Source organism: Emys orbicularis, chromosome 12, assembly GCF_028017835.1.
Source record: "Emys orbicularis isolate rEmyOrb1 chromosome 12, rEmyOrb1.hap1, whole genome shotgun sequence".
Lineage (NCBI taxonomy): Eukaryota > Metazoa > Chordata > Testudines > Emydidae > Emys > Emys orbicularis.
In genome coordinates, this window is record NC_088694.1 from 38,889,407 (window position 1) to 38,913,237 (window position 23,831).

Sequence of the window (23,831 nt, forward strand, 5' to 3'; positions counted from 1 at the left end):
CGTTAGTCTAATTTGCTGAAAAACACTCCTGCTGTATACAATCTGTGTTTTATAAGTTTGAGATGAATTGGTATTGTTTTAACGTTGCAAAACTGAGAATACTTTTGCCAGACACAGGAAACTAGTGTTGTTTAATATGGTGTTTAGCATTTAATCCTTAAGGTGACTTAATGCTTTACAAGATTTAAAATGTTTTAACTAAAGACCAAAGGTTGTGGCTGCAGCAGGGTAGTCAAAGCCAGGAGAATAAAAGATTTGAATTTGTTTTTGGGTAACAAAATAGCAGATAAAAGATCTGGTAAAAAGATAGAGAAGGACAGTGCCCCTGGCTCTGTGTGGTCGAGCTGTCACTTTACTAGGGGTGCATGGAGATTTTGTAAGCACAAAAGAAACAGTTACACCTTGTGTAGAAATGGATGTGGCTAGTGTTGTGGAAATTGAATTGTGGAGAGGATGTGCATTTTCCCCAGAACATGTGCAGTGTATATTGTAGCAGAGGTAAAAGAAATGCAAACCTACCAATATAGGTTGTGTTGTCTTTTTCAGATCACTGGGTGTTTGAAAGCAGGAGCTAGAAGTAAAAGGCAATCAAAAGTCTGGGAAAGTTAATTGTGTCCCTTTTAAAGTAAGAATCTTTAAGCTATGGATAGCTTTGGATCTGGAAGCAAGCCAGAAAGCATCTGTATTAATGCAATTTTCTAACTAATAAGGTGTGCCACTGAAACCTGGGCTGCCTATGAAACAAATACAAGGAAATATGGGGTAATTCCTCTGATTTGTCTAAAATCAACAAGAGTATGTGTATATAAAGGAAATATTTTAAGCAATGACTGACTGCCCAGAAGGGGTAGACCTCTGTTCTTTTGTCTTTCAGATCATCAGAGAAAACGGATGCCAGCTGAACAGCATTCAGTGTACCATGCATTTACTGGTACAATAGGAATTATTTTTGTGTTCTTTGTCCTGTCTTGTGGTGTTTGTCTTGTGGCCAGAATTGTTGGGTTTAATAATTTCATAAGACAGTCTAGTTCAAAATTAAATAGAAGGGTTAAATCAAAAAGCAGATACTTGTTTTATTCAACTTGGAATACAAAAAGTGTTTGGATAAATCAGGAAAATGTGATATACTAAAGTCTAATACAGTTGCTTAAGTAAGAAAAAGAAACTTCATTGGCCAGATTTTTAATTGAAAAAATTGTTGTTAAAATTTGCATACCAACAGTCTTTGGAAGCAAGGACATGGAAGGTTAACCCACTCCCATATTGCCCATGGGATCCTTCTGGCTACCTCAGATTTCTAGCCAGAGGGCTGAGGAGGGAGGAAAGCTACTGGACACCTGAGGTTGTACTGAGTGAACTCCTCAAAAGTGGGTGTGCTTGTCCTGGTTTGTTGCTCCAAAGCGCTGTAATAAAGTTATTTTACTGGAAGGGTGTACATGGCATACATTGAATAATAAGACTAATGTACTGTATAATGGCAATGTGTATGTGTTCATTGTTGGGAAAAGGTGTATGAGTGAAGAGTGGAAGTTTCCTTTGTAGGTTAAAAGAAGCCAAGAAGGGGAGAAGGAAAAAGAACAGAATGAGTTAACTGAGGAAAAAATAGCTAGCAAGCTCAGTCCAAAGATAAGACGTTGGCCCCATCCAAGGATACTACCCACAGCTAAGACTTGGCTGACAGCCAAGAAAAGGGGGGGCCCTGAATGTGCCCAAGCAACTATGATATCTGCAAAACACTGCCAGGCATTAATGAAATGTGTTAGGTTTCTTTTCTCACAGATAAAAGAAGTGCTACCCAAAGACCCTAGCAGCCCTGCCATTCATTGAAACAAGGAGACTGAGTCTACGTAAAGTCCATCAATGAAAGACTGCTTTGGCTCCATGCTGGAAGGGCCCTTTCCAAGTCCTGTTAACCACCAACACCGCTGTAAAGTGCCAAGGACTGCCCACCTGGAACCATGCTTCTTACTACAAAAAGTCCCCTCCACCTGGAGAGGATTCTCCAGCTGCTGATCAGCCTATTTCTCCTGCTAGCTCTTCTGTGCCTCCTGGACAGCAGGGAAGGAGGACAAGGTGAAGTGCTAGTAACCTCTCCCTTGTCCACTGACAGATCTACAATGCCTTTGAATTCTTTTACAGGAATCACACCAGTACAGGGTGAAGTGCTAGTAACCTCTCCCCTGCACTATGGTGAATCACAACTGCTTTTGAAGAAGAAAAGAAGAAACACTCGCTCTGCTGAAACCACCAAAGTCCAGGAATTCCTGACTACAAAAGACATTAAGAACTGGCCCTGGTGGAGAAGACGGAGCATCATTTATTGGCAAGGAGGGAACTGTGGGGACCGTTCCTGGGAATGCGGGGTACAGTGGTGGGGTGGATTCTTTCCAGGGGCAGGACTTTGTGCTTATGGACAGGTACCTTCAGGATGCACTGCCCTTCCTAATTGGCTTTCAGAAGATGAATATCAAAACCGCCTTGCCACCACTAGGACTACACTCACTAGTCCCTTGACCCCTGCCACCACCACTGTAACTTACCCAGATACAAACCGTACTGTATATTCCAATGAAACCCATTGGCCAAGGCTTTCACATCTTAGTGATTTACTGAAATTTTGTTCAGAGAAATTATTCTTTAAAGTTCAGGATAATGTATATGAGCAAACAATTGAATGGAAAACAAATGGATCAGTAGAGATAGAAATACATGATATCACTACCAGCGAACCCCAAGAATTAATAATTGCAATTGATGGGTTCTATAGTGAAGTAGATATGATGGTTGTTCCTGGAACTTGTACTGTGTTAAATGAGAGAGGCCCTTATTGTTATTTGGTCACCCAATTAGTGAATAATCAGACAAATACCCAAATTGTTCACAGGGGGCTGCCATTAGATTAGCACAACAGAGGGCTTGGGTTATTTCCTCTAGAAAGAAGAGAGACTTGACCGGATCCCTGTGGGATGGGGCCAATAGTGCAGCAGCAGTGTGGAATATTTTTAAGAACCAGGAACATGATGAGAGATTGGGCCAACTAGAGAAGGCCATTGGCCTTGTTTCTGGAGCACAACTAACCCAGGTACAGGCTGGAGTTGGTGAGTTACATGTTATTTCCGCCCTTAGTTCTATGACCCAGAAGTTGCTAAGAGAGATGGTACTGAATATCACTGAGGCTGGGAAGGCATTGCAGTGGGATCTAGCATGTTCAGAGACTCAGGCTTTCCTGAATGACCAGCTGATGTCCATTCGGAATGATCTAGAACATCAGGCTTGGCCCACTGCCCTTACAGACACATCAGGAGTACCATCTGATCTGTGGCCATGGAGACTTACTTGGAAACTTTCTGGATGGAAGTGCGGACGTTCTCAGTGCTCCTTCCAAGCATATGGACCGGTAAAGGGGGTGTGGGCTCCCACATACCGTATCCTGCCGGGTCCATGGGGAGGATGCATGTGGGATTGGACAATTCACCGAGACATCTGGGAAATTAGACCACCTGATATGCCCAATCGATTTTTAGTCAGTGCTCCTGGGATTACACCTCACATTTGGATGGGGTTAGGAAGTCAGTGGACATTTTGGCCATTAGAACCCCCACAGCTTCAGTGTAACCGTAAACTGGAGCCAGGAGAAGTTGTCACTGTTTATGACTACGTTTGCTGGGAGGGTAGGGGACAAGGAACTACCCTGACAGGACACTTACTTTTTCAAGCTAACGATAGCTGTGTGTATGTTAATGACACCACATTACAAGACATACATTTTAATCTCACTACCACTGCAGGCAATCATATTATTTACTGGCCTGCAGATAGAGCTTTCCAAGTAGCCCTTAGGTTCCAGATACCCTTTAATTGGACTAGTTTAGTACCTGATAGATTTCAGAATTTGTTTTCACTGTTACCAGAGATTCAGAAAATCTCTGAAGTACAAGGGCAAATTCACATGCTTCAAAACATATATCAAGTTGAAAAGTATGCCTTTCAGACTGCTTATAGAGTATCCACTTTATGTACTAAGTATGATGTATTGTGCTTTGTAACTAAGGCTGTACAACAACCCCATTATAGTTTTGCTATGGGAATGTTATTGCTTGTATTGTTATTAGTTAGCTTAGGATTATGTTATTGTTGTTGTAAAAGACGTAATAATAGTAATACCTTTCATGTTCATGCTAATCATGCATTGTCATTACATCCAATCAGAACCGCTAAAATTGAAACATCTGATATAGAATCTGAAGTCCAGGACTTGATGCAAATAGACGTTTGAGAATGTTTGTTGTACTAGAAGTACAAAAGGGGGGGTTGTGGAAGCAGAAAAAGAACTGTCAGAAAAGAACTGCAATGCATGACAGTTTGTTAGCAAGAGTCAGGCTAACTAGCCCTGATAATGCGAGATTTGTAGAAGCGAGGATTGTGTGAGGCGGGTGAGAAAGTACTGTGTGAGAAGTTATTGTGACCTTGTATAGATAAGGTGTAGAAGACCTTGTGTAGATAAGGTATAGGAAATATTGTATGTTGGCAAGAGTCAAAACAATTAAGAAATAAGATATCAAGATGGCTTATGTATAACAAAATGCAGCTGTCCCTCATTATTTTCTGTAATGAAAGGTATAAATGCTTGTTGTAATTAGGTATCAGTGAGAGAGACCTGCTTGGCTCTCTCCCTCTGCACAATTGTGAGAGTTAATAAAGCTTCTGACTTGCTGTACCCAAACAAAAGAGTGAGAACTCAGTTTTTCTCCGATACTCCTCACTCAGCTGCCTCCGAAGCCTGTAGGTGCCTAAACTCGTTTAGAGTCAGTGCCTAAATTTTTGCAGTAAAAGTTCCCTAGGTACGGATGTTTCGGTCTCTGAGCTCACATGCTGGTGCTCTACTCTGGGCACCCGGACGCCTAAGCCTGAGCATGATGCATGAAGTGGGGGAAGAAAGATGTTCCTCCGCCTGAGTCCACTGCCGGGCCTGGTCTGAGAAAGACGCTCAGAACATGCCGATGGGGGCCCATAGGTGAACTCACACAAAATGAGGAGGTGGAGCCCCCTCATCACTTTTAGCCGAATGGGTACGGGGTGCACCTGGGATGTGGGGGACCCCTGGTTGAAAGTCACCCATCAGCTGACGGAGAGAAAGGATTTGTCATGTGTCAGGTGAGTGCCCTCACCACTGGGCTATAGGCTATTCCAATGCAAGGCCCCCTCAGACTGATTATGGGATTTAGGCATTGAAATTAGGGCTAGCTCCTAAATCCCTTTGTGAATCCTGCTGGGATTCAAAAAAGCATTTAAGCAGGGTTGACACCTAAATACCGCTGAACACCCAGCACACAGAGACAAAGTGATTTGCCCAAGGGCATACGAAAATTGAAGCTGGGTCTCCTACACCTGATGCTTTAACCACTGTACCATCCTTCCACCCAGCTGTTAAAGGGCAAATTCAAATCTTTTTAGTTTGTATCCTCTCTGGGGGCAGGGACGGTGTAAAACACTAAGCAGAACGAGGCCCTAGTTCTGGCAGCAACTTTGGTTACCTACCACAGGAATAAAGAAAAACAACAACAACAATTAATTCCAAATGAATCTTTATTCAGGATGTGAATTTAATTCAATTTTTGAGGAAAGGGTTCTGGGAAATGGTTTATGATATTTATCCTGATCTATTAATAAATGGATGAATCCAGGTATCAGTTACATTGTGTGTGTGTGTATATATATATATATATATATATATATATAAATTGGGCTTCAAGATCCTTGCCACAGCTTGGAAACCATCACCAGAATGCAAATTATGAGCCAGATCCTCAGTTGTTGTAATTCGGCATCATTATGTTTATTTCAGCATAGTGACGCTGATTTACACCAGTAGGAGATCTGGGTCATCAATTGAAATGGAGCTATGCTGGGAATGTAGCACCTCATTGCTATCCAAAGAGCACGTTTTGGGGAGTATACATCATACTGTTCATGCAAACAGAAGCAGCTGAATCCTTGCTTTAGGTGCTGAACTCAACCATAAGGGCTTGACCACACTGGGACATACTATGGGATTGTCAGAAGTGCCTAGATGTCTAACTGCCTTTGAAATTAATAGACATTAGGCTCCATGGTTGTTTGGAAAACCCCCACTAGGTGTCTTATCTCCATCCTTAGGCACCTAAATATGTTTAAAAATCTGACCCATAATCATCCCTTGGAGCATGTCCTAGTGGACAGCAAACCCCAGGTTACTGTCGTCCATGGAGGGCACCAGCTAGGATACAGCTTCTGATGGCAAATTCAGCACGTGGAGAGATAGGTACGGGGCAGATCTAGACCAATAACTCATGCACAAGGAGGCCATGTTGTGGACGCAGTTGGGAGTACAACATGGGGATTTCCTTGGCTGCTAAATCTGGTGGGGCCTGGACCGGATCTGCAGCTGGTACAAACTTGCACATCTCCACTGATTTAGATGGAGTTATGCCAGTTTGCACCATCTGAATGTGATCCAATGTTTTTCATTTTAAAACCTCCCTTTTTTTCTCTACTTCCTTAGAAAATCCATCAGTCTAGCGGCCATTGTCCTCAGGGCGTCATTCACATCCTTGTTCCTCAAGGAGTAGACCAGGGGGTTGAGCAATGGGGTGACCAGGCTGTAGAGAAGGGAGAATGTTTTGTTTAGGTTGACAGCAGAATTGGCTGTTGGCACCACATAGACAATGGCCAGCGCCCCGTAGAAAGTGCTGACCACAGTAAGGTGAGAGGAACAGGTGGAGAAGGCCTTCCGCCTCCCAGTGCTGGAAGGGTTTTTTACTACAGCTGTTATGATAAATGCGTAGGATATGACGGTTAGCAGGAAGGGGATCAGGGTGGCCGTAGCGGAGAGCAAGAATGCTGCTAAGGTTATCAGGTGGGTGTCACTGCACGACAGCTTGACCAGGGGCATGAAGTCACAGAAGAAATGGTCGATTTCATTAGGGCCACAGAAATGTAGTCTGTAAATCCAGGCCATTATCACCGGGTTGAAGAGGAAGCCACCCAGCCAAGAGCAGGAAGCCAGCTCGACGCACACCCTCACGTTCATGAGGGCCGTATAACGCAGCGGATTGCATATCGCCAAGTAGCGATCATAGGCCATCACTGTTAGCAGGAAGCTTTCGGTAGCTGCCTGGGAGCCGAAGATATAAAGCTGTGTGACACAGCCACTGAAGGAGATCGCCACACCCTTCTCAGCCAGGAAACCTTGCAGCATTTTGGGGATGATGTTGGACGTGTACCAGATATCCAAGAAGGACAAGTTCCCCAGTAAGAAATACATGGGGGTGTGAAGGCCCCGATCAGCCAGAACGGTGACAATGATCAGGGTGTTCCCAGCCACGGTGGTGAGGTACATTAGCAGAACCAGCACAAAGGGACCAATCTGGAATGGGTAGAAGATCCTGAACCCGCGGAGGATGAATTCTGTAACATTGCTTTGGTTTCCCCTCTCAACATCTGCCATGTGCGCAGTGTCTAGAGAAAGCACAGCGCACCAATAAAGCAGAGACAGACAATAAACCAGAACGATTCGGAGACTAGACCCAGCTTTTAAAGCTCAATAAATATATTTTATCCCTACAGTTGAAAACACCCTTTGCTGAAAGATGGTTGACTGCTCCCAAAGAAGAGAAAGAATGGGAAGGTCTTACTGCCTGCATTAGATTACTCCTGGAGCTATTCAAGGAAAGATGGGCCAAATTGAATGAACTGATAGGACCAACCGCTCATGGAACTCTCACAGAAACAATGGATGAGATTCAAAATCTGCCATGGGGATTTGGATGCCAAATTTCCATTAATTGTAATAGGAACTGAGCATCCAAGTCTATCGGGGGCTTTGAATATTCCTCCTATATGTTTACCTGTGGTTGGCATATGGGGGTTTGGCATGCAACTCCAATTACTCTACAAAAATCCCAGCTGTTACTCATTGAGTATTAAGATCTACACTGTCTTAGTTCTGCTGGTTCCCCAGACCTTTTCGTTAGTTGCCACCCACTCTTTTAATATTTATCTAAGAATAGAATTTGAACAGTCAACATTGCTCCTTGTCTTAAATAAAAAAAGTGGGGGGGGGTCAGATTTCCAAAGGCACCTAAAGATGCAGATAGTTGCCTAGTGGGATTGACAACAGTGCATAAGCAGTTTGAGTGCCTAACTCCCATTGGAATCAATGAGAGTTAGGTGCCTAGGCACTTTAGAAAATCTCAATCAGCACCTATCTGACTCGTTAGGAGCCTAAAAACATTAAAAAATCTGCCCCCGTAACTAAATTAGCTCAGCTCTGAAAATTGATGTTCACTTGATGATTACCTGTTCTGTTCATTCCCTCTGGGGCACCTGGCATTGCCCACTGTTGGAAGACAGGATACTGGGCTAGATGGACCATTATGACTGACCCAATACGGCCATTCTTATGTTCTAAAGCAGCGGTTCTCAAACTTTAGCAACCCGAGGAACCCCATTTTGATTTAAAAAATTTTGGGGACCCCCTGCCCCGCCCCTTCTCTGAGCCCTCACCCCCACTCGCTCCATCCCCCCTCCCTTTGTTGTTTGCTTTCCCCCACTCTCATTCACCTTCATCAGGCTGGGGCAGGGGTTTGGGGTGTGACTGGGAGTATGGGCTCTGGGCTGGGGCCAGGGATGAGGGGTCTGGGGTGCAGGAGGGGGCTCCGGGCTTGGGCAGGGGGTTGGTGTGTTGGGGGGGTGAGGGCTCCGGCTGGGGGTGCGGGCTCTGGGCTGGGGCCAGGAATGAGGTGTTCGCGGTGCAGGAGCAGGATCTGGGCTGGGAGGTTGGGGGGGTGCAGATTCCGGGAGGGATTTTGGGTGCAGGAGGGAACTCTTGGCTGGGGCAGGGGGTTGAAGTGCGGGGGGGGTGAGGAGTCTGGGGTCCTAGTGGTGCTTATCACAGCTCCTGGAAGGGGCCGCTATGACCCTGCAACTCGTAGGCACAGGAGCGGCCAGTGAGACTCTGTCTGCTGCCCTCACTCCTGCAGGCACTGCCCCCACAGCTCCCATTGGTCGCAGTTCCTGGTGTGGACCCCAATTTGAGAAACGCTTTTCTAAATGAACTGTTTTAAAGTGACCCCTTTTCACAGCAGAAATGAAGTGAGGAGGACGAGGCTCTGTTTGTTCCATGCTGACGAGATCTCACTAAATTGAAATTGTGATTCCTTTCAGCATTTCAGAGCTGGACGTTAAACAGCCTGTGGGAGCCAGACCACCCGAGTGGGGGACAGAGCTTTAAAGTCAGGAATGAACATATCGGCCAAGGGAAATAGGTGACACAGAGTGATTCCGAAGGGATTTCCTGTTGAGGTGTTAAGAACTGGACGTGGGGGACGCTGAGAGAGAACATTTAATGAAAATCTTTAATCTGATCCCTACTTTCCCATGTGCCTTAGTCCTGCCTAGTGTGCAGGGGACTGGACTAGACCTCTCGAGGTCCCTTCCAATCCTACATGTCTATGATTGTATGAAAGCTTTGGGAAGAGGGGTAAAGACTGAGAGGGGACATGATAACAATTTTCAAGTACATAAAAGTTTGTTACAAGGAGGAGGGAGACAAATTGTTGTCTTTAACCTCTGAGGATAGGCCAAGAAGCAAGAAGGTTGGACACTAGGAAAAACTTCCTAACTGTCAGGGTAGTTAAGCACTGGAATAAATTGCCTAGGGAGGTTGTGGAATCTCCGTCATTGGAGGTTTTTAAGAGCAGGTTAGACAAGCACCTGTCAGGGATGGTCCTGATAATACTTAATCCTGCCGTGAGTGCAGGGGACTGGACTAGATGACCTCTCAAGGTCCCTTCCTGTCCTACGATTCTATGATTCTACATCCAAGAGCTACTCCAAATTCCATGGCTAAGGTTGGTGGGCTGCATCACACAGATTTGTGCCGGGACCCCATGATCTTCCAGTTTTGTACCACAGCTCCATTATGCTGTAACTGGATCCACACACATTCACCCCAGCTCAGGATCTTGTCCTATATTTAATACTGATTTTTTACCATTATTTTATGTCTTGGTAACTTATTTCAATTGGTACAAAAATGAACAGTCCTGGGCACTGCTAGACAAATCTGTGCAATGGAGGAGGTTAGATTAGACAATCCTCATCATCCCAGCTGGCCTTAAAATCAACGAACGTATGACAATCAGAAGAGCAAATTATTTTAGCTCTTCCTGCCCCTTTCATTGCTGCAGGTCCTCTTAGTTTGTGATACGGTTCTTTAAAATGAAATACAGAAATAAGCTAGTGGGGAAGTTGGAGAAATGAAGTCATGGGCTTCAACAGAAGCAGAAGGGATTGAGGAGCCCAAATCAATGGGATTTGGATGCCTAGCTCTCTTCATTTCCTTTTAAACCCCCTTCCTAAAACACTCCCATCAAACATACCTCTATCAACACTTTCCTCTGCTGTGGAGCAGTGTCCAACACTGGTGGAGGGATGATGTAGATTCTAAACAGGAGAAACAATAGAGAAGTGGACCAGAGAAGATTGCAGTTGACGTCTGTGTTGAACTCAGGTGTCTAGAGAGAAGATGAAATGTTCAAAAAGCAACTAATGGCCAGATTTTCAAAGGTCTTTAGGTCTCTACAGATGCAGATAGGCACCTTGGAAATAACAGCCATTATCAATTATTTTCTGCACTCTTGTTGTGCAAGAATTAATGATGAGACAAGGTGTAAGGCAGAGGAGAATCAGGGCCCTTATAGCTAGTCAATAGATCAAATGGAAATTACTGTGAAACTGCAAGGAGGTGCTCACAGGACTGAAGGAATTTGTTTTATTTAATGTTATCCCAAGATTGACAGATTTCTGTCCATCCTCCAGCAGCAACTTGAATTAACAAGTACAGGAGATGGGCATTCTTATTCTCTGTCATTAACCAATATTTGGACTCTATCCTGTTCCCACTGATGTCAGTTACAAAACTCCTGTTGACTTCAACATGAGCAGGACTGGACTGTTTTTTCTCTAGAAAATATAGTTTAAGAGAAAGTGTTCTGGACCAGATTTTGATCTCAAGCTAATGTAGCTGCACAGATATTGAAGGGTGTGGTATGATAGATAGATAGATAGATAGATAGATAGATAGATAGATAGATAGATAGATAGATAGATAGATAGATAGGGTGTATCCTTAGCTGGTATAAATCAGTGTAGTTCTTGTGAAGTCACTGGAATTATGCAGACCTACACTAGATGAGGATCAAGCCACAGGAGTAAGTCCTTTGAAGTCCATTGTTGTTATAATAATTTCTATAACAGTTGGAATATACTAATATATAATAATTTATACACTTTCTTCTTCTTTTAAGAAGAGTATTCCCCACTATGTGTTAGGCACTTTCCAAACATGTAAGAAGGACAATCCTTGCTATGAGAAACTCACAATTTGAGGACAGACAAGTAGACAGAAGTCAGGCGAAGGGGAATAACCAGAGGCTACATATATACGATTTAAAGTCCTGTATGTAGGTATACCAACAAGATTCAGCATACACAGAGTGGCAGGACTGGGTGTTTAAGAGGGATTCACATGTGGCGAGGGTCGGAAGAGTTCAGAGAGGCTGGACTATTAAGAGGTGGCTGCATGTTAGACGGCACAGAGGTGAATGGGTGAGAATCTGACAAGAGGGTGGGTGAGTGCATTAGTGGAGGGGGCGGGAGGTTTGACAAAGAGCTGATCATGAAGGAGGGACAAAGCTATGTAGAGCAATGAAGGCAGTGACACGAAGATTCAATATGATACAATATTGGTTGGAAAGCCAACAGAAGGATTCCAAGGGGAATTACATGATCAAAGTGATGGGCAAGAAAGAGGAGTTTAGGGGCTGCCTTTTGTATGGAATGACGGGGTCACAGTGTGTGACTGGGGGTCAGAGTCAAAGGTGTTGCAGTGACCAAGGATGAGATGACAGTAACATAAAACCGGTGAAATTAAGATCAGAATTAGAGTCTATTATAATTAAGGAAATAATCTACAGACTCATATTTTGCATTGGTTCCTCAGTTAGACAATTTTAGGTCAGATTCTACAAAGAGGCCAATGGAGTTAATCCACCTTGACATTGGTCTGCAATTGGGCAACCAAAAAGCAAGGAAACCAACATTATAGGCCATTTTGGAAAATGGCAAAATTTTGGAACAGTCAATTTTGCAGTAATTTCCTTCTTGCCTCTCCCACATGGTGAGATATAATATAAATAGCACTTACCATGCAGATTTCAGGGTCTTGGCATCACTGTGTTTCATTTTGTTCAAAAATAGAAAAACAAAAAAAAGAAACCAATTCAGGTATGAATACCAGTAGCCAGCCTTTTAATGAGATCTAATTTCATTGAACAAATGGATCCGATTGAAATCAGTGCTAGTTCCAGCTACTAGAACCAGCCCTGTTGGAGGCTATTGTTACCAAACCTACTGTCTGTGGGAGAGATAGAAGTCTAACATCTGGTGTGCAGATGTATTCTGTTTCAACAATGTGTGAGGTTTGCAGGGTATGCTCTTTATATCTGAAATCATGGCATTTGAGGACAGAGTGCCTAAAATTGCTCAGAGCTCTGGATCTCAGATGGGCTCATTAAACGATCTTTATGTTTCATGGGAGCTGGAGAGAATTGTTCCTAGATGTATTGACGTCAAATGTTTTTTAGGAGCTCACATGTTCTCTCTGTCTGTTTTCCAAGCCTTCTGCACGCATAGAGATAGCACTAGGTTTAACTTGAATTGTTGTTTTTAAACAGAGGCCTTTTCGACACACGAATGTGCACCATTTCCATTAAACCAGTTGTCTGACTGGTGCAAATTCCAGTGTGGACACACTTATTGCAGGCTGTGAGTGGCTCATTCATAAATTCATAGCTTTTAAGGGGAGAAGGACCCATTATCAAATCAAATCTGACCTCCTGCAGAACACAGGGCCAAGATCTTCTCCAACTGATTGTTCAATGAATCTGTACATTTTGTTTGAGCAAGAGTGTATCTTTTAGAAAGATATTCACTCTTGATTTAAAGACTCGAAGTGAGGGCGAATTCACCACATTTCTAGATACGTTATTCCAATAATGAATTATGGTCATTGTTAAAAATGTGCCTTATTTAAGAACATAAGAATGGCCATAATGGGTCAGGCCAATGGCCATATAGCCTGGTATCCTATCTAGAGCCAAATGCTTCAGGGAGAAGGGACAGAACAGGGCAATTATTGAGTGATCCATCCCTTGTCATCCAGTTCCAGCATCTGTCCATCAGAGGCTTAGCTATCTTGGCTAATAGCCATTGATGGACCTTTAAGATGGTGATGGTGGAGGAGGCTGCCTCTGTTAGCACTGTCGTGGCTGGAGATTCCTCCTCCGTCAGAAAATTCTCCAATGATCATAGAATCACAGAATCTTAGAAGATTAGAGTTGGAAGAGACCTCAGGAGGTCATCTAGTCCAATCCCCTGTTCAAACCAGGACCAACTCCAACTAAATCATCCCAGCCAGGGCTTTGTCAAGCCGTGCCTTAAAAACCTCTAAGGCTGGAGATTCCACCACCTCCCTAGGTAACCCATTCCAGTGCTTTACCACTCTCCTAGTGAAATAGTTTTTCCTAATATCCAACCTAGACCTCCCCCACTGAAACTTGAGGCCATTGCTCCTTGTTCTGTCATCCTCCACCACTGAGAGAAGCCTAGCTCCATCCTCTTTGGAACCCCCCCCTTCAGGTAGTGGAAGGCTGCTATCAAATCCCCCCTCACTCTTCTCTTCTGCAGACTAAATATGCCCAGTTCCCTCAGCTTCTCCTCATAAGTCATGTGCCCCAGCCCCCTAATCAATTTTGTTGCCCTCTGCTGGACTCTCTCCAATTTGTCCACATCATTTCTGTACTTGGGGGGGGGGGGGCAAGACTGGATGCAGTACTCCAGATGTGGCCTCATCAGTGCCGAATACAGGGGAATAATCACTTCCCTGATCTGCTGGCAATGCTCCTACTAATGCAGCCCAATATGCTGGTAGCCTTCTTGGCAACAAGGGCACACTGTTTACTCATATCCAGCTTCTCGTCCACTGTAATCCCCAGGTCCTTTTCTGCAGAACTGCTGCTTAGCCAGTTGGTCCCCAGCCTGTAGCAGTGCATGGGATTCTTCCATCCTAAGTCCTACTCTAGTCCTTTGTTTACCCCAGCTCTCTTGCCAGTGTTCTGCTAGACAGGAAGCTTTTTTTTATGATCTATTGCACTCTGTCACCCTCTAGTTCAAGCTATAGGTTAATATCGGTCCTTTCCTATTTCAACCTTTTCTTCACTTGTTTTGCTATATTTAGGTTTGGAAGGATTAGATTTTTATTGGTAAATGTCAATCTTACCATTCACACACACAAACCAATGAAAAAAATACTTCCCTCAATAATAATCAAAATTTACAGAGCATCAAAATAAGAAACGTGCGGCCTGAGAACTCATTACAATTTGATTTGAGGCTATTTGCTATGTATAAGTGGACATGTAAGTTTGACAATTTGTGTTCTAATGTTGTAACTTTTTTCATATTGATGTCAGCTGTCATTAAATAATTGTTGTCTCCCCTCCCCATTGTCTGACCCCCCCATAACGTCCCACACCTGTGAATTTAAATAGATTAAAAATAGAAAAAATACTAAAGAATAAACATCAGTATTGCTAGTCAACATTACATATATGAAAAAAGTGAATTCTTCCAAGCCTAGCCATATTGAAAATATTGGGATTTCGCTCTTATTTTGTTGAAGCTTTTTGCTTTAAACAGAAGAGCGTCCTCACTTCTAGAACTCTGTGCCTCCTTAAATATCCATTCCTTTCTCTGGTCAAGTGTCCATTCTCCCGTATCCTGTTCTTCACCAGTGCTGCCAATATTGGGCGCCCGTTTGTTTGCTATGCCTAGAAACCCCCCTCCCCCTTTCCATCATACTGCTCATTGCTCATGGAACACACTCGATACCCTTTCTTCTTTCAAAGCATGCATCAGGATTTCTGCTGCAGTGCCTGTGAGAATCAGTGTGTGACCTAGAGAATAGAGAACTTGGCTGGTGTTAGAAAACCTGGCTTTTATTCTCAGCGATGCTACATATGTTGTTGGCATCCTTTCATCTATGAGAGATGGTGGGAATTGCATCCTATGAGGTAGGTTTGCAATGTCTCATGTGACAGAATAGTCCAATCCAAGATTTGCATGATCTTTGGCAGTTATTACAAATGTAGGTATCTTGGTTGGGAGCTGCTTGCTTCCTACTGGCTCTTTTCTCTTCAAGCTGTAGGAGCCAGCTCCTGCCATGGACTTTGATACCCCCAATGTTGACGATGGCATCGCTTGTTACGATCATTTGCCAAGTTTTCCCATTGGTCAGGTTCAATTCAAAATTCCTTCATATCTCACTTGCATGTGTCTTTATAGCGAAGTTTGGGACATCCTGTTGTTCTTGTTCCCTCTGATAGCACCCTGTATAGCATGTCCTTTGGATTGCGTCCGTCTTTCAACCTACTCAGGTGGCCCAGCCTGCACAGTCATCTTTGCTTGAGCAGAGTTGTCACACATGGTAAATTTGCCCTTTGAAGAATCTCTGCGTTGGTAACTTTATCTTGCCATTTGGTGTTAGCATAAACAATGTAGGTGGAAACTGTTTAACCTTTTCTCCTGATGAGCACAAAATTGTCCGTGTTTCCCCACCATACATGAGAGTGCTGAGGACGCAAGCTTGGTACACTTGCTACATAGGAAAAAGTACTTTCCCTCTCTGAGCCTCTGCTCACCCTCCTCTGTCTCTTTTTGAAGTAGAAGCTCTTCAGGCCAGCAAATATTTGTGCAGCCTCAGATGTGGCTTCTAGGTCTAACTGTAGTAGAAATCAGAGTAGCAGTTGGGATCAAAGAGCATGCATTTTAACTCTATGAGAGGCATGAAGCTTTCAGGCTGAGACTTTGAAAGCCAAAGGTATTTAGATACCCAATTCTGAGTAAGTGTAATGGGAATTGGTGCCTGAATCACCTAAGGGGTTTTGCAATGTCCCAGCCTCAGTCTATACCCTCATTAAGATACCATGAGTAGATTCTCAGGAAATTCTATTTATAATTGTTTCTTTAGTTTTTTGGAATTTTGGTTTATTTCATTTTATTGTGGGAGGCCCAGGGAGAGGGTGGGTCCTGTCCCCAGTGAGGACAGGAGGCCCTGTAGGGTGGGGGTGGGGTGCAGAGCAAGCCCGCCCTGCTGTCACCCCACAACTACAGCTCCTGTCTCACGATGCTGGACCCAGCTCCCCGCATTGTGACATGGCACATGAATTTGACATGAGTCTTGTCAGTTTCACAACTGACTAAACTGACCAGACTCTTGCTGTCGGGCAAAGGCAGACTATGGACATTGGAAACCTGGAAGCCCTGAATTTTCCATAGCTCAGCGAGGGAGACCAGATGTCTCAATATTATTGCGACCATTCCGATATTAGGGGCTTTGTTTTATATAAGCAACTATACCCCCTCCCCATTTCATTTTATTGAACAAAAAAAAAAAGCTTTGATCCCATGTTGTCATGTGAGAGACATACATTTCCACATCCCTTTTCTAAGGGCCTCCTTGACCTCTTTGTTTCTCAGGCTGTAGATGAGCGGGTTGATCATAGAATCATAGAATCATAGAATATCAGGGTTGGAAGGGACCTCAGGAGGTCATCTAGTCCACCCCCTGCTCAAAGCAGGACCAATTCCCAACTAAATCATCCCAGCCAGGGCTTTGTCAAGCCGGGCCTTAAAAACCTCCAAGGAAGGAGACTCAACCACCTCCCTAGGTAACGCATTCCAGTGCTTCACCACCCTCCTAGTGAAATAGTGTTTCCTAATATCCAACCTAGACCTCCCCCACTGCAACTTGAGACCATTGCTCCTTGTTCTGTCATCTGCCACCATTGAGAACAGCCGAGTTCCATCCTCTTTGGAACCCCCCTTCAGGTAGTTGAAGGCTGCTATCAAATCCCCCCTCATTCTTCTCTTCTGGAGACTAAACAATCCCAGTTCCCTCAGCCTCTCCTCATAGGTCATGTGCTCCAGACCCCTAATCATTTTTGTTGCCCTCCGCTGGACTCTTTCCAATTTTTCCATATCCTTCTTGTAGTGTGGGGCCCAAAACTGGACACAGTACTCCAGATGAGGCCTCACCAATGTCGAATAAAGGGGAACGATCACGTTCCTCGATCTGCTGGCAATGCCCCTACTTATACAGCCCAAAATGCCGTTAGCCTTCTTGGCAACAAGAGCACACTGTTGACTCATATCCAGCTTCTCGTCCACTGTGACCCCTAGGTCCTTTTCTGCAGAACTGCTACCTAGCCATTCGGTCCCTAGTCTGTAGCAGTGCATGGGATTCTTCCGTCCTAAGTGCAGGACTCTGCACTTGTCCTTGTTGAACCTCATCAGGTTTCTTTTGGCCCAATCCTCTAATTTGTCTAGGTCCCTCTGTATCCGATCCCTACCCTCTAGTGTATCTACCATGCCTCCTAGTTTAGTGTCATCGGCAAACTTGCTGAGAGTGCAGTCCACACCATCCTCCAGATCATTAATAAAGATATTAAACAAAACCGGCCCCAGGACCGACCCTTGGGGCACTCCGCTTGAAACTGGCTGCCAACTAGACATGGAGCCATTGATCACTACCCGTTGAGCCCGACGATCTAGCCAGCTTTCTATCCACCTTACAGTCCATTCATCCAGCCCATACTTCTTTAACTTGGCGGCAAGAATACTGTGGGAGACCGTATCAAAAGCTTTGCTAAAGTCAAGGAATAACACATCCACTGCTTTCCCCTCATCCACAGAGCCAGTTATCTCATCATAGAAGGCAATTAGGTTAGTCAGGCACGACTTCCCGTTGGTGAATGCATGCTGACTTTTCCTGATCACTTTCCTCTCCTCTAAGTGTTTCATAATTGATTCCTTGAGGACCTGCTCCATGATTTTTCCAGGGACTGAGGTGAGGCTGACTGGCCTGTAGTTCCCCGGATCCTCCTTCTTCCCTTTTTTAAAGATGGGCACTACATTAGCCTTTTTCCAGTCATCCGGGACCTCCCCCGATCACCATGAGTTTTCAAAAATAATGGCTAATGGCTCTGCAATCTCATCCGCCAACTCCTTTAGCACCCTCGGATGCAGCACATCCGGCCCCATGGACTTGTGCACGTCCAGTTTTTCTAAATAGTCCCGAACCACTTCTTTCTCCACAGAGGGCTGGTCACCTTCTCCCCATATTGTGCTGCCCAGTGCAGCAGTCTGGGAGCTGACCTTGTTTGTGAAGACAGAGGCAAAAAAATCATTGAGTACATTAGCTTTTTCCACATCCTCGGTCACTAGGTTGCCTCCCTCATTCAGTAAGGGGCCCACACTTTCCTTGACTTTCTTCTTGTTGCTAACATACCTGAATAAACCCTTCTTGTTACTCTTAACATCTCTTGCTAGCTGCAACTCCAAGTGTGATTTGGCCTTCCTGATTTCACTCCTGCATGCCTGAGCAATATTTTTATACTCCTCCCTGGTCATTTGTCCAATCTTCCACTTCTTGTAAGCTTCTTTTTTGCATTTAAGATCAGCAAGGATTTCACTGTTTAGCCAAGCTGGTCGCCTGCCATATTTACTATTCTTTCTGCACATCGGGATGGTTTGTTCCTGCAACCGCAATAAGGATTCTTTAAAATACAGCCAGCTCTCCTGGACCCCTTTGCCCTTCATGTTATTCTCCCAGGGGATCCTGCCCATCTGTTCCCTGAGGGAGTCAAAGTCTGCTTTTCTGAAGTCCAGGGTCCGTATTCTGCTGCTCTCCTTTCTTCCTTGTGTCAGGATCCTGAACTCGACCATCTCATGGTCACTGCCTCCCAGGTTCCCATCCACTTTTGCTTCCCCTACTAATTTTTCCCTGTTTGTGAGGAGCAGGTCAAGAAAAGCTCTGCCCCTAGTTGGTTCCTCCAGCACTTGCACCAGGAAATTGTCCCCTACACTTTCCAAAAACTTCCTGGATTGTCTGTGCACCACTGTATTGCTCTCCCAGCAGATATCAGCGTGATTAAAGTCTCCCATGAGAACCAGGGCCTGCGATCTAGCAACTTCTGCTAGTTGCCAGAAGAAAGCCTCGTCCACCTCATCCCCCTGGTCTGGTGGTCTATAGCAGACTCCGACCACGACATCACCCTTGTTGCTCACACTTCTCAACTTTATCCAGAGACACTCAGGTTTTTCTGCAGTTTCATACCCGAGCTCTGAGCAGTCATACTGCTCTCTCACATACAATGCAACTCCCCCACCTTTTCTGCCCTGCCTGTCCTTCCTGAACAGTTTATATCCATCCATGATAGTACTCCAGTCATGTGAGTTATCCCACCAAGTCTCTGTTATTCCAATCGCATCATAGTTCCCTGACTGTGCCAGGACTTCCAGTTCTCCCTGCTTGTTTCCCAGGCTTCTTGCATTTGTGTATAGGCACTTAAGATAACTCATTGATCGTCCCTCTTTCTCAGTATGAGACAGGAGTCCTCCCCTCTTGCGCTCTCCTGCTCGTGCTTCCTCCCAGGATCCCATTTCCCCACTTACCTCAGGGCTTTTGTCTCCTTCCCCCGGTGAACCTAGTTTAAAGCCCTCCTCACTAGGTTAGCCAGCCTGCTGGCGAAGATGCTCTTCCCTCTCTTCGTTAGGTGGAGCCCGTCCCTGCCCAGCACTCCTCCTTCTTGGAACACCATCCCATGGTCGAAGAATCCAAAGCCTTCTCTCCGACACCACCTGCATAGCCATTGGTTGACTTCCACGATTTGACGGTCTCTACCCAGGCCTTTTCCTTGCACAGGGAGGATGGATGAGAACACCACTTGTGCCTCAAACTCCTTTATCCTTCTTCCCAGAGCCATGTAGTCTGCAGTGATCCGCTCAAGGTCATTCTTGGCAGTATCATTGGTGCCCACGTGGAGAAGCAGGAAGGGGTAGCGATCCGAGGGCTTGATGAGTCTCGGCAGTCTCTCCGTCACATCGTGTATCTTGGCTCCTGGCAAGCAGCAGACCTCTCGGTTTTCCCGGTCGGGGCGGCAGATAGATGACTCAGTCCCCCTGAGGAGGGAGTCCCCGACCACCACCACCCTCCTCCTCCTCTTGGGAGTGGTGGTCGTGGAACCCCCATCCCTAGGACAGTGCATCTTTTGCCTTCCAATCGGTGGAGTCTCCTTCTGCTCCCTTCCCTCAGATGGGTCATCTACTCCACTCTCCGCATTAGTACCTGTAGAGAGAACATGGAAACGATTGCTCACCTGTATCTCCATTGCTGGCACATGGACGCTCCTCTTTCTCCTTCTGGAGGTCACATGCTGCCAAACTTCTTCATCATCCGTCTGTCCCTGCTGCGCCTGCTCTGAATCTTCAGAACATTGTGGCCGTAGAAGCATCTCCTGACGTCTGTCCAGGAAATCTTCATTTTCCCTTATGCAACGCAGAGTCGATACTCGTTTCTCCAGACCTTGAACCTTCTCTTCCAATATGGAGACCAGCTTGCACTTTGTACAGACAAAGTCACTTCTGTCCTGTGGAAGAAAGACAAACATGGCACAACCTGTGCAGGTTACAACAGCTGATCGCTCACCTTCCATATCACCTTCCTCTTAAGAGCTTCCTCAGCTGTTGCAAGAACTACTCAGAGAAACCTGCAGATGAAAGCCTCAGTGAGCTCTCCCCAGGCAAACTCCCTCTGTTAGCCTCTGCTGTTCGCCGCTCAGCTGGTTTGCTGCTGACTGCCCTTATATACCAGTCAGGCCCACTCAAGGCCCACCTGGAACAAAGCACTCCCAATTCACACTTTTCAAACAAACAAGCAAGCAATCAAGCACACAGTCAAACTGACAAACTGTCCCAGCAACAGACACTCAGATACTCACCAACACAGCCCCCCTAATGCAGCACTTAGCGTACCTCCTCTCGGACAGCTCCCAGGCAAACTCCCTGTGTTAGCCTCTGCTGTTTGCCGCTCAGCTGGTTCGCTGCTGACTGCCCTTATATACCAGTCAGGCCCACTCAAGGCCCACCTGGAACAAAGCACCACCAATTCACACTTTTCAAACAAACAAGCAAGCAATCAAGCACATGGTCAAACTGACAAACTGTCCCAGCAACAGACACTCAGATACTCACCAACACAGCCCCCCTAATGCAGCACTTAGCGTACCTCCTCTCGGACAGCTCCCAGGCAAACTCCCTCTGTTAGCCTTTGCTGTTCGCCGCTCAGCTGGTTCGCTGCTGACTGCCCTTATATACCAGTCAGGCCCACTCAAGGCCCACCTGGAACAAAGCACTCCCAATTCACACTTTTCAAACAAACAAGCAAGCAATCAAGCACACGGTCAAACTGACAAACTGTCCCAGCAACAGACACTCAGATACTCACCAACACAGCCCCCCTAATGCAGCACTTAGCGTACCTCCTCTCGGACAGCTCCCAGGCAAACTCCCTCTGCTAGCCTCTGCTGTTCGCCGCTCAGCTGGTTCGCTGCTGACTGCCCTTATATACCAGTCAGGCCCACTCAAGGCCCACCTGGAACAAAGCACTTCCAATTCACACTTTTCAAACAAACAAGCAAGCAGTCAAGCACACGGTCAAACTGACAAACTGTCCCAGCAACAGACACTCAGATACTCACCAACACAGCCCCCCTAATGCAGCACTTAGCGTACCTCCTCTCGGACAGCTCCCAGGCAAACTCCCTCTGTTAGCCTCTGCTGTTCGCCGCTTGATCATGGGAGTCAAGACTGTGTAGGAAAGAGAGAAAAATTTGTGCAGGTCTCTCAGTCTCTTGGTGTTTGGTAACATGTAAACAATCATCAGGGTCCCGTAGAAAACTGTCACCACAATGATGTGGGAGGAGCAGGTGGAAAAGGCCTTTTGCCTCCCGGCAGTGGAAGGGATTCTCAAGATGGTGATGATGATACAAACATAGGATGTCAGGGTCAACAGAAATGGGGGCAAAGTGAATACAGATGACAGCACAATATCCGAAAGTGTGACAAGGCGGGTGTTGCTGCAAGAGAGTTTGACTATTGGGGTGAAATCACAGAAGAAATGGTCAATTTTGTTGGGGCCACAGAAAATTAGTTCAGAAGCCAATGATATTATGATGGAACTAGCTAGAAATCCACTTAGCCAAGACCCAGCTGCTTAGCTGGAGGCAGAACCTGCTGTTCATACGGGCTTCATAGTGCAGTGGTTTGCATATCACTAGATACCGATCATAAGACATCACAGAGAGGAGATAACACTCTACACCTGTCAGAGAAGCAAAGACATATAATTGCATAAAACAACCAGTAAATGACATTTCAGTTGTCTTTGTCGAGAAACTGGCCAGCACGCTGGGCAGGATGGTGGAGCTGCAGCAGGTCTCCAAGCAGGACAGGTTCCCCAGGAAGTAGTACATGGGGGTGTGAAGGTGCTGATCAGTCACAACAAGCACAATGATGAGGATGTTCCCAGCCATGGTGACAATGTAGATCACCAGAAACAGCAGGAAGAGAAGGGTCTGCAGTTCAGGGAGATCTCCGAATCCCAGGAGGATGAATTCCATGACAGATGTTTTATTGTCCCAGCTTGCCTTTGCCATGAGATGTATCCAACAAACCCTGGAAGCAAATACAGAGAAAATCTACTTCAAGTTTAGTGCATTGTCAGCAATTCATTCCATAAGTTTTAAAATCAAGACTGGTATGTTCTTTTAAAGAGCTGCTTTAGTTCAAATGTGAACTATTTTAGGGAAGTTCTATGGGCTGTCTGTGTTCAGACGAGATGGTCCCTTCTGCCCTTGGAATTTGTGAACCTATGGACATTTCCTTTTTAAAAATTCTTCCCTTCTGGTTACAAAATGAACTGTTGGGTTTGGAAATTGCCAGGAATCTGCATTCCTGTAATAGATTATTAATTTCCTCTAAAATAGTTCAACAAATTATCATTGTTTATGGATAAAAACATAAGAACAGCCATACTGTATCAGACCAATGGTCTATCTAGCCCAGTATCCTGTCTTCCGACAGTGGCCAATGCCAGGTGCTTCAGAGGAATTGAACAGAACAGGTAATCATCAAGTGATCCATCCCCTGTTGCCCATTCCCAGCTTCTGGCAACAGAGTCTAGAGACACCATCCCCGCCCATCCTGGCTAATAGCCATTGATGGACCTATCCTCCATAAACTTATCTAGTTCTTTTTTTAATCCTATTATAGTCAGATTCAAGGCATGACATAAGGCGAGATATTCTGGTTGTCCTGGTTATATACATGTTAATAGCTGCATGCAAAGAGCTGCAATGCAGAATAACATTGTATTGGAGCCGCGAACCCACGAAAAATGCTGCCTAATCTTTTATGCAATGACCTAGCACCTTAGCTATTACTAATTATTTAAATATATGCTGGCATCTCTCTTTTTTTTAGTGTATTTCTGTATAGCCTTTATTGAGTATGGTATTGAATGATATTGATAATCCATTTAAACTCTACTATTAGTTGAAGATCTGGTCTCCATAGCTTCTCCGTTATTTTAAACATTAGTGCTAACACCATCATGTGGGATAGCATCATTGTGGGGATTGGAGACTTGAGGAGCAGGTGAGAAACAACAATCATACTCACATTTAATTGGATGTACCTTTTTCATGCAGAAATCTCCCCTATAACTGCCACATAGATTGCAATGGGTAGGACAAGGTGTCCGCTGCCAGTATTTCTAATTCTTTCATACTCACATCTCGGTGTGGAATCCTGGCTCCTCATCAGGGGACAAG

At 45.1% G+C, this 23,831-nt stretch overlaps 1 protein-coding gene and 1 pseudogene across 1 annotated transcript; both read right to left on the reverse strand.

Annotated features, from left to right (window-relative positions):
• Positions 1-6,529: 6,529 nt before the first annotated feature.
• On the reverse strand, positions 6,530-7,486 carry LOC135887205 (olfactory receptor 11A1-like). The gene has a single exon (XM_065414980.1). It carries the CDS (start codon positions 7,484-7,486, stop codon positions 6,530-6,532), a length of 957 nt encoding a protein of 318 aa, XP_065271052.1.
• An 8,391-nt stretch (positions 7,487-15,877) lies between these two features.
• On the reverse strand, positions 15,878-22,619 carry LOC135886146 (olfactory receptor 11A1-like; annotated as a pseudogene).
• Positions 22,620-23,831: the final 1,212 nt, after the last annotated feature.